At 43.5% G+C, this 11,343-nt stretch overlaps 1 protein-coding gene across 3 annotated transcripts; it reads left to right on the top strand.

Annotated features, from left to right (window-relative positions):
- Positions 1-258: 258 nt before the first annotated feature.
- Positions 259-10,725, top strand: LOC119647569 (kelch-like protein diablo). Of its 3 annotated transcripts, none has more exons than XM_038048566.1 (7): positions 259-595; positions 7,838-8,566; positions 8,626-9,195; positions 9,263-9,384; positions 9,449-9,638; positions 9,699-9,886; positions 9,950-10,725. In XM_038048566.1, the coding sequence occupies exons 2-7, from the start codon at positions 7,892-7,894 to the stop codon at positions 9,972-9,974; spliced, it is 1,770 nt and encodes a 589-aa protein (XP_037904494.1). In that variant the 5' UTR covers positions 259-595; positions 7,838-7,891; the 3' UTR covers positions 9,975-10,725. The 3 variants fall into 3 exon arrangements, with proteins under 3 accessions (XP_037904494.1, XP_037904495.1, XP_037904493.1); XM_038048567.1 differs by lacking the exon at positions 259-595 and adding an exon at positions 641-838; XM_038048565.1 differs by lacking the exon at positions 259-595 and adding an exon at positions 1,094-1,486.
- The last annotated feature ends 618 nt before the right edge of the window (positions 10,726-11,343 follow it).

The raw sequence follows: 11,343 nt of genomic DNA, 5'->3' as shown, positions 1-11,343 counted from the left end.
GGTCTCACTGGCTGATGCAAAAGATTTCACATCTTTAGCGCTTCTTTGGGTTATCAGTGGATTATTTATTTGACCTTCTTCGGAAGACACACTTCCGTTTGCAACACCCGTTGTCGTTTTATATTCAAGGTCGAAATCGTGTTCATATTTGCTTATTAAGTCACTGGAGAAAGATTGTGGTAAATCTCAGTTAACCTCAACACCAATCAATTCAGCCAACCTAGCGGACAGAAATACAGTCGCATTGGTGAAATTCTGGTGGACGGAAAAGATGAAAGGACGTTGTGTTGGTAGTGGTGCGTTGGTGTTGCATTGACAACTGAGGAGAAAATCAAAGTCAACAAATCTCCGTCAAGTTGCGAATTTTACGATAAAGTCAGCAAAAGTCGAAAAATCCCTACAAGGAAAATCTCAAGTGTCATCGCTGGTGCAAAACTAGTCGGGATTCGGGAATACAATCATCGTCGCGTGTGTGTGGTGTTCATATGATGCTTTTGGATGATGTCGTTCTGAACGATAGGAAATTACACTCGTAAAAATTCGCTGCAATTGGTTTTGTTGTTTTGGCTCCTCCGTTGGAAAAAGAACCACAAAGGTAATGAAATAGTTTGGTGGCGTGAACATTTGTTGACCTGAAAATTTTCTGGGTGATTTGTCGTGAGCGCTGGTCGTGGCGGATGAGCTGTGCCTCCGCGGGACGAGTAGTGTGGCGGGGCTCGCGCTTTTCGAGTCGATGCACATGAATTATTTGGGTGTCGGCGGCTCCGTCGTCAACGTTTTGTTGGGGCCGTGCTGATTTTTCACGAGACTGCCTACATTGGAGCTGTCAAAGTTTCGGGTAGGATGAGAAATGCAATTTTGGTCTGTGATGGAGGCGAGAATTGGGATCAGGCCATTGTAGAGTGCTCCAGCGTCACTTGAGCAGCGTTACGTGAGCTGGTTTCATAATATTCAACGCGGTCGAAGAGGCTAGGATGCTGGTGGCGGTGTGCCCCAAGGGGGGTGCACTCCAACTTCCCATTCCGGTTTTGTTAGTGCAGACAATGTTTATTTTTTGTCGATCAATTGGCCTCGGATGTCGGTGATGATGGGTGACGTAGGAGCGTCTTCTAGACTTAGAAAGGGGTTTTTCTGCGTCTAATACCTGTTTACGCAGGTGACCTTGGAGTGCGATGCGATCTAGAACGCCTCGTAATTCACTTCTATTGCCCAGTTAACATAGTAACAAAGATTCCCGGCGCGAAGCTTAGTTTAGTGTCCCCCATTTCACTTCCATGGTCAAGTGTACTTTGTGGTAGGTAAAATGAATTCGATTTTGAGTGCGTTCCTGCAGAATAAGAAACCGTTTGCCCGGAAATTCGAAGGATGCCGGGAAGAGCGCTATATCCACGTGAGGAACCTACGCGGGTCCAAATCTAGGCTTGGGCCAACCGTGGTTCTTATTTATGTGCAGACAGTTCAGCTCACGAGTGCCGCATCGAAGCGGGTAAGTACAGCTACGCAAATTACGAATTCAAGTGCTGGAAAAACCACTCTCTGAAGTATAATACGAAAAAAAAGAATTACGAAATAAACTCGTCTCGGCAGAGCCGTAACCTGCTCAGTCAATTATTCGGACAAATCTCACAAATCTTCTTGCTAATTGTCCATTGGAAACTGGTCGGTAATCACATTCAAGGAAAGCTAAGACAATTGATCGTTCTTGTCAATTCCTCAGAGCCTCAAAATTTCGTCTGAAATAATTTCATATGAAGACTTTCTGATGATAATAACTGGAAATTATTGTAGAAAGGTTGAACAATCAATATTTGTCCTGATTCTAATGAATAGTCTGGTCAGTACCAGGATAATTCTTAGTAAGCAATGAGCACGTCATTTTGTCTCTCAATAGTCGGTTCAGAAGCACTTTGGTTCCTCATTTGAAACTCTTATGTACTGTGGACACGGTAAACAATGGAGAATCCCAAGGAATGCGATAAATTCATCTTAGTATTCCCTCTTAATATACTGCAGGAGATGGAGCTTGGAATTTTTTATGGTTGTCACTTATCCCGTGATGAGTTATAGTGTATTAACCACACCTCTGCGCCATCGTTCGACATTACCTGGAATGCACTTCAGCTCCCCACAGGACTTTCCGGGCCGCCTGCACTCCTTCTCTACCGTCCTGCTCCATTCGTCCTTGACGCGGCCGACACTTCGACCATCTCCACAACGTGGATTCCACGGCATGGCATAGCCAGCAATGCAATTGCCTCCCCTTCTTAATGTATGACTTATCCGCTGTTACTTCCGATCATGTCGCGCACATATGCCAGACCTACGTGTTGATCAAACTCTTCCTTTGTAATACTATGACGCCAGCATACTACGATGATACGATGCAGACAGGCGTTGACGAAGGCTTGGAGCTTTTGAGTAACAGTGGAGGTCACTTTCCATAGAAAGAACACTAACACAGAACTGTCTCCACTTGATCTTGATGTTGAGGCAACTACTTTTCCAGACTTTGTTAGTTAAAAAGGAATTTCATATGTTAATAAAGCATTGCTTTTTGGCGGAAAAAATACTGTTATCGACGAAAACCTTTAAAAAAGTTCACAAAATAAGTTTGGATGACCGCAAAGTGAAGTTGATCGAGATAGTTGAGGCTCTAAAAATATCAAAGGGACATGTTGGACATTTCGTGCATGAATGTTTGGGTATGCGAAAACTCTGTCTGTGCGAGCACACAATCGACCAAGAACATCAACAAGTTAATGATTCTGAACAGTGTTTGAAGCTCTTCCTCCATAAAAAAAACCTGAATTTATGCGTCGATATGTGACAATGGACGAAACATGGCTCCATTATTTCATACCAGAATCAAAAGAATCGTCATCTGAGTGGTCTGCTCGTAATAAACCGACTCCAAAGCATGCAAAGACCAACAGGATGCGCATGGTATAATATTCATCGACTACCTTAAGAAGGGAAAAACCATCAACAGCGACTATTACATATCGTTGTTGGAGCGTTTGAATGATGAAATCGCGTAGAAACGTCCTCATTTGAAGAAAAAGAAGGTGCTTTCTCATGAAGACAATGCACCGTGTCGCAAATTAATGAAAACGATGGCAAAATTAAATAAATTGGACTTCGATTGCTTCCGCATTGACCGTATTCTACAGATCTGGCTCCCAGCGGTCTTTCCCTGTTTTCAGACCTCAAGAGAATGCTCGCTGGAAGGCATTTAGCGCCGATCAAGAGGTAATCGTCGTATTTTGAGGCTAAAGACAAATCGTACTATACAAATTTTGTCGAAAGATGTTGTTAGATATACTGATTGATCGACGTCTTCGATGCTTTGATTATTAATGCAGATAAAGAAAGTACGACAACCCTTGGTTTTGTTGGTATTCATCCTCAGTCTAACTCTACCTACCTCTCTTTTCAAATTCAGAGCCATTTGGCCAAATTCCATCGGTTTTCCAAGATTTCCGTACAACTGGAAGTTGCATTTGCATTAATTGTAGGTGCATTGATAAATAACACTGCGGGGAGACCATCAAGCCCAGCGCTGAATTTCCTGGGATTTCGTCCGATTTCGGAGTTCGAGCGCGATACACCCACCATCACTCTCAGCCTTTAACCCCTTCCATTCATCAATCTTCTTGCACCATTCCGTAGTCAGCCAGAAGTTATGAAGCTCCTTCGGGGCGTGGCCGACGACCTGCGTAGCTCCCGAGAAAAGAACATTTTTGATGGCGACCCAATGCTCATCGATATTCTGAGGCGAGTCACTTAGTGTATCTGCCGTGTGATATATAAGATAGCTCTTCCACTGTTGAGCGACAGCTGGGTCATACAAGCGGTCGATCTTGAACTTGGAAGTCCGCAGCTGCGATGCAAGGCGCAAGCGAATGTGAGCGTCCATCGGTGTTGATCCCTTTCGAGGCCGGTGTCAGCGCCTCTTCTAAATCTACTGTTGATCGTAAAGTGGTTAATCTGATTGCTCGTATGCTGTCGATCTGACTTACCTTATTGCAGGCCTTGTGCTCGAACAATGTCCCACCAATGGCGAGGCAATGGCAGCTGCAAAAGTCCACAAACCTTCCACGGTGCTTCCCCATAACATTTCCCTAACACCTTGGAATTCACATTACCCATCACGATCACAATGTCATCTTTAGGAAGCCTCTCCTGAACTGCGTGTAATTGCTCGTAGAAAGCATCCTTCGCCACTATTTCGGAAGTCTTCGTTGATGTACAATTGCAATGCTTCTTAATCTGAACTGGAATTTTGCAGTCAGAATTCTGTCAGAAACCGGCTTCCAGGTCAAAAAAACGTACCTTGCGGTAGCCGTCAGAAACAACGCGACCCGGGATTTGCGTCTGCTACTACTCGGCTTTTCAGAGTACAAAAGCACATTGCCATTAGTTGGCAATGGGAAGATGTTCAACAGCTGGTATCCGGTCTAGTTCTGCCTTACTAAGGTATTTCAGTATCACGGTTTTGCTTCGAGGTCCACCAATTAGATATCTCTAAAAGTTGCCTGATATCCTGGCCTACGCCATAGTTCCATTTGATGCAGGATCCGCCACGTCTTCTCTTCTAGTTATTGGCCTGATAGACTTTCCAGGCTGAGTCATCCTCACCAATACGAATAAAGTAACCCGCCTACCGAAGCCTGTTGAGCCGGATTTTACCGAAAGCCATACGGTCGTGGTATCGCTCATTTCGTCATTTTTGGCTACAGAATCGTCCATCATCATGTAGAGGTCAAAAATTCTTTGGAGGATTCTTCTCTCGAACGCGATCAAGAGTTCGCAGTTTTTCTTGCTAAGAATCCGAGTCGCCGAGAAATACATGAGGATTGGCAAGATCATTGTCTTTTACAGTAAGAGCTTTGACCCTATGGTGAGATTTTTCGAGCGACACAGTTTTTGTAAGTTGTAAAATCATCTTCCCCGAGATGCAATATTATCTTCTTAAAAGGCTCGAATTATTTGTTCACTAAATTGTGGGAAAAGGACAACCCCGATCAAAGATGAGCAACAGTAGGTCTCAGTGGTCAGGGTAGGGATTTCTCGATCTGATATGGCAGTATCGGATTGGGTTTATGTTCAGAAATCGAGCTGTATTACCGAGAGGTTCCCTTTTAAATTGGTAGGCATTCCTTTTATTGTCCCTCATGTTACGTCGAATGTTATGGGAAGATAGCCTTTCGGCCGACAGGGTGGTAAGGGTGACCAGGTTTTGTTGTATGTTAATCATACAATGCTTTTGTCCAAATACTCTTCATTTAACATTACCCAGTCACTAATTACATTGCTCACCTCCCAGGTGAGTAGGTATTAGTGGTCGCTCTGAGGAGCCCCAAAATAACGCTGGGGTGCATCGTTTTGATGCCACAAACACATAACATCATGACTGCTGTTATAAGATCAAAGATGGGGAGTTCAGGCAGCTCAGATTTTCACAGTCAGCTCGTAGCGTTCCCAAAGGATAGCAGCTCTCCCACCCTACAACTAGTGTTCTTTCTGAGGTCCTCAAAGAATGGTTTACCCAGTGTCCGTAACCTGGCCTAGACCATCGCTATCTTGTATGCATTTGTAGGCATCTAGCGCAAGAGTTCTTGCAGTCGGGTTTTGTTACAGACGGGCCAGATCCTTCTTGACTTGGCACTGGTGGTGATCCTTCGCCATCTGAGATTCGCGGCTGTTAAGTACTGCGAGCAGATTCCATCCTTGACAGTTGCAGGCGGGATACAGACTATGCCCGCCGAAGGACTGTCAAAAGCAGAGCCGCGCTTGGCCAGTCCGCCACCCCGCCGATTCCTCTCTATGTTTCCCCCCTGCCGCCCAGACTGTTCAGCGCGTTTCTGCACTACCCCACCAATCTGTAGGATATCGCCATTAAGTACAAGGTCTTAATGGCGGCTTGATTGTCAGTTAGAATGATATTTGGGATGTAGATCATGTGCTAGCCATCGACAGGCTTCCAATATTATTCGTACTTCCGGTTGGAATACCCCGGCGAATCTTACGACTCGTATATACTGTGTGAGAAAACTTCCGCACAGATCATCTTTCGTCCGTCAGTGAAGAATATTGAATTATAGCCTTGCAACACGCCGCCGACTTCCATTTTGCCCTGGCTGGAATCTCCACAACAAAGTTTCTCGTTTCAGAGCATCTGCCGGGCAAGGTCGGAGAGCCCCGGTAGCACTTGCACACGAAGTTCTTTGACTCCGATTAAGCTTCGTTCTATTGTACTTTTTGCTCAAAGATTGCCACCATATGAGAGAGAGCCGTACATTAGGATATGACGTACCACAGTTGCCTACATGTAGAGAACCACCCTCGGTGGGAGACCCGATTCCTTTGCAAAGGTCCTCTTGCAGGCGTAAAAGACTATACAGACCTTCTTAACTTGCAGTTTTATGTTCCTCCAATTTAGCTCCGGATCCAGGATTACAACCAGATGCTTTACATTGGAGGAAAGAACCAATCTTTGTTCATTCAGTCGCGGGAGGTGGAATTCGGTTGCTTTTGTCTTGGTGGCAAATATCATCAGTTCAGCTTTGTTTAGATTTATGCCGAGTCCGATCTTGCGGACGCTCCTTCCTAGAGGGAAACATTCCTGACACCAATATCACCAAGTCGTCATCACTATCAACCGGCGCTACCCTGAGGCGTTCTCTCTGTTTACAGCTCTGGTCCAGTGGCTATATCCCAGATTAGACTAGATTGTCTTATCCACTGCGTAAGATGCACTCCAATCCAATGCTGGTTAAGGCTTCCTTGATAGCATAGCCAGTAAGGCAGCTAGAGTATACTACTTGTATTCTAATGACCACCCAACCATGCCAATTACCTCGTGGAGAGCCGTTTCTGTGGAAAAATGTCTGGTTTTAAATTGCATTCGTTTTCCAAATTTAACTTTACCCAACACTCTTGAACTCCTTCGTTTCAAGAATTCTTAAGTATTGCTCCACGCTCTAACCTCTTCCCGCAACTGTGATTGTATTGCCCTAAAGAAGTTCAAAGAAATCCCAAATGACCGCTCTTTTTTAGACAAACTTTTCTCACATTGTCTGTCAGCTTCTATTGTGTAAAGCGAAGCAATAAGATACTCCCTTTCGATCTCAAAGCACAGTTTCCATGAATTCGTGTGCACAGGTTTAAATTTTCCTGGTTCTGACCAAGAACAATTGCAGTAACTCGGGTGGTTGTTGGTTTGTCTCAGCCGTAAAGTGAAACGTCCAAGTTTCTTCAACTGTGACCGTCGGGAATTGAGTCCAAAAAGATGTTCTTTTTGCCTGCCTCTTAGCTGGAACTGTGCACTGCCAATTCGACCATCCAATCAATTGCCAAGACCTGGACTGACAGACATAAAGGCCATAAAGGAGTTCGGGGTTTTAGGCTCGTGATAACTTCTAAAGTGCCACAATGAATAGAAAAACGCCATTTCATGTGCTATCTATACGTGGTACACGGCGCAGCAAGGTCGCATTTAGCTATTTTTACCCCGCCCGGTCTTCACTGTTTTAAGAGCTAGATAATGGTATAACCCTACATTTCGAATCCCTGCATAGGAAGGCTGCTCTTGATAGGAAATCAGTGTACTTTGGACTTCGATTGTAAATTTTTCAATGCGTTAGGTTGTTTGCTACTAAAGCATGGGATTAATGTGTGAAAAGTATTTACTATAAATTAGGAATCATCCAAGCATATTCTGTGTCTATTAAACAACATCTCTGAAGATATTCCAGGCAACATTAAAATATGAAGTATCTGCTTCTGGTCTCTTACTATCTTCCTCAAATCTAACTTAAATAATTTTCTTTTACAGATAGACGCGGTGTGGGGCTGGGCGTCTGCCCCGCTGCGTTTGGCGGCAAATAGAATGAACGATGCATTGCTGGGGGATCGTCCTCCATCGCCGGCACGTCTATCACATACTTCGGAGAAACATCCGAAGGTGACGTTAGCTGAGCTCAATGTTTTACGCCGGCATCGTGAACTATGCGATGTTGTGCTGAACGTTGGAGGACGAAAAATATTTGCACATCGTGTCATTCTATCGGCATGCAGTCCATACTTTCGAGCAATGTTCACGGGTGAGCTGGAGGAGTCACGACAAACGGAAGTTACTATACGCGATATAGACGAGAACGCGATGGAATTGCTAATAGATTTCTGCTATACGTCACACATTGTGGTGGAAGAGTCCAATGTGCAGACGCTTTTGCCGGCCGCGTGTCTGCTGCAGCTCGTAGAAATCCAGGATATTTGCTGCGAATTTCTCAAACGACAGTTAGACCCCAGCAATTGTCTTGGAATTCGAGCATTTGCAGACACGCACTCATGCCGAGAGTTGCTACGAATTGCCGACAAGTTTACACAACATAACTTCCAGGAGGTGATGGAGAGCGAGGAGTTCTTATTACTCCCAGTTGGTCAATTGGTAGATATTATATGCAGCGACGAATTAAATGTACGATCCGAGGAGCAAGTGTTTAACGCCGTGATGTCTTGGTTGAAGTATAATGTAGCAGATAGAAGGCAGCACTTGGCCCAGGTTTGTTTGTCAAGGTTCCAATTATATCAGCAAAAAGTTATTCCGTTTTGCATTCACAGGTCTTACAGCACGTACGACTTCCATTACTGAGTCCGAAATTCTTGGTTGGAACTGTCGGCTCCGATTTACTGGTTCGTTCTGATGAAGCATGCCGCGATTTAGTTGACGAAGCGAAAAATTATCTACTTCTTCCACAAGAACGTCCATTGATGCAAGGACCTCGAACTCGACCACGCAAGCCAACACGTCGTGGTGAGGTTTTATTCGCAGTCGGGGGATGGTGTTCCGGTGATGCAATTGCTTCCGTTGAACGATTTGATCCGCAGACGAACGATTGGAAAATGGTGGCGCCAATGAGTAAGCGACGCTGCGGTGTCGGGGTCGCTGTTCTGAATGATCTCTTATATGCCGTGGGTGGGCATGATGGCCAAAGCTATTTGAACAGTATAGAACGCTACGATCCACAAACAAACCAATGGTCGTGCGACGTGGCACCAACTACCTCATGCCGTACCAGCGTTGGAGTGGCAGTATTAGACGGTTTTCTGTATGCCGTCGGTGGTCAGGATGGTGTTCAGTGCTTGAATCACGTTGAGAGATATGACCCAAAGGAGAACAAATGGTCAAAGGTGGGTTTGTGGAGTAGAATTGAAATGGTGTATTGGTTTGCTGATGGAGTTGGTTGTGTTGTTTCAGGTCGCCCCAATGACTACACGCCGCCTGGGAGTGGCGGTAGCTGTATTGGGCGGATATCTTTACGCTATAGGCGGATCGGATGGCCAATGCCCTCTAAATACTGTAGAACGGTATGATCCCAGGTAATTATTTGGCAAACGTGATTTTGTAAGCCGAGCATCTAATCAATTTCTCGTCCAATTTCAGGCAAAACAAATGGTGTGCTGTCAATCCAATGTCGACCCGACGAAAACATTTAGGCTGTGCTGTTTTTAACAATTATATTTATGCAGTTGGTGGTCGCGACGACTGCATGGAGCTTTCGTCAGCTGAGCGGTATAACCCGCATACAAATACTTGGAGTCCAATAGTAGCGATGACATCCAGGCGTAGTGGGGTAAGTGAATAATCGACGTCTCTTGCGTTAGCCATATATTGAACGTCCCCTTCGAAACAGGTTGGACTAGCTGTAGTGAATGGACAATTGTATGCGGTGGGTGGATTCGATGGTTCGGCATATTTGAAAACAATCGAAGTTTATGATCCTGAAACGAATCAATGGCGCCTATGCGGTTGCATGAACTATAGAAGATTAGGTGGTGGCGTTGGTGTAATGCGAGCTCCCCAGACTGAAAATTATATGTGGTATGACACCCTCCGTTTCAATAATTTACATTTAGGAAAACTTATTTTGTGAATTGATTGCAGGATTCGCAAGGATTCAGTTGTTTGAAGAAAACGGAAGTAGGGAGGAGCGACCTGACTGGCACAGGGAACCGTCTTTAAGGAAACAATTCAAATGAAATTATACTATCAAAGTTCATATTGTCGATCACACTCTAAATTTGTACGTTTTTAATCGAAGACGACAGTCCTTTCAGTTTAGTCAGTAGACAACCAGGGAAATTGTATTGAATTATGTTCGAAAGTGTTGTGGTCTCTCCATTATTTTCATACTCCATTATTTCGCTCTTAGGGAATAGTTAACGTGAAATATCATTTAGCCGCGTTTTGCATCCCGGTAGGAATGTGTTAATTGTTTGGATTGAAAAATTGCCAATTGTCCTGGAAAGTGTACTCATTGCTGCCACGTAAATTACACCTACAACGAAATTCACTTAGTCCTTTTTACTTTGTACCTTTCGTTTCATATACTCAAGCGAGGAAGTGAGTATTCGCGTTTTTTTTTTCATTTCTAGTTTCCATTTCTGTTCTTTCGAGGGCTAATTTTAACAATTTGGATTCCGATTTTAGAAATGATCGCGTTAGAATTCTCATTTTACTGTTGAACAGGGATTAGTCTTTGCGAACTGTGCAAAGAATGGAAGTATAGAGTGTAGGACATTTGAGAATTTTATTGCGTAAGCTTGGATCGCTTAAATTCTGCATTAAAATTTGTTTAGTAATCTAAAATATTGTGTTTGTAATAAGAGAAGAAAATCTATATATATGAAAATATATTAATAAATTATACATATATGAAACCGTTAGAAATTTACGAATCCTTGATGTACTGTTAGATGCTTTACTTCCTAAGTTAATTTAAATTAGTTGTTAGACAGCCGCTTGTATGATAAGACTCTAATGCTGCGAATATGTTTGCAATTTCAATTATTTATTGTTTGTAGTTTATTGATTTGTTCTACTTTTCTAATGCAAATATTAATTACGTTTAGATTTTTCAATTTTTCTTTTTATTTTTGAACAATGGACCTATCGTGGTTTGCATGTTCAGCTGCTTTTGTATGAAACAATTTGATCGATTCATTTGCCTTGAATTTTTGCTAAAGTTTGTTTTGCCCCTAAGGGGATCTACCGCTTTGTTGGTCCCAACAAATCATTTTTTGCAATTTTCTCAATCTAGATATCCTCAGAAATGTGCGTTTATAAATACAATATTCCCTGTATATATTTCTAAGTTATGACCTACCAAAGATGTCTATGCCTATGAAGCTACTGAAAGCGACACATTCGCTGCAGAAAAATTTAAACAGTCACTACAAGTTCCAATCATACTTGGCTTTGATTACCGTTTTGTTGAATTCGTCTCTATTTTTACACCATTTCCAATGAAGCCATATGAAGGAAGAGGGAAGAGGGAG

Source organism: Hermetia illucens, chromosome 2 (genome assembly GCF_905115235.1).
Source record: "Hermetia illucens chromosome 2, iHerIll2.2.curated.20191125, whole genome shotgun sequence".
In the NCBI taxonomy this organism is placed as follows: domain Eukaryota; kingdom Metazoa; phylum Arthropoda; class Insecta; order Diptera; family Stratiomyidae; genus Hermetia; species Hermetia illucens.
The sequence above is the reverse complement of the archived record's forward strand: the minus strand, read 5'-3'. Positions and strand labels throughout refer to the sequence as shown.

What these genes read in the sequence shown, in the direction of transcription:
- LOC119647569 (XM_038048565.1), top strand. Translation starts at nt 1,304, where the DNA reads ATGAATTCGATTTTGAGTGCGTTCCTGCAGAATAAGAAACCGTTTGCC. An exon ending in GAAGGCAGCACTTGGCCCAG is followed by an intron (nt 8,567 to 8,625) that starts GTTTGTTTGTCA and finishes TTGCATTCACAG; the next exon opens with GTCTTACAGCACGTACGACT. An exon ending in TGACATCCAGGCGTAGTGGG is followed by an intron (nt 9,639 to 9,698) that starts GTAAGTGAATAA and finishes CCTTCGAAACAG; the next exon opens with GTTGGACTAGCTGTAGTGAA.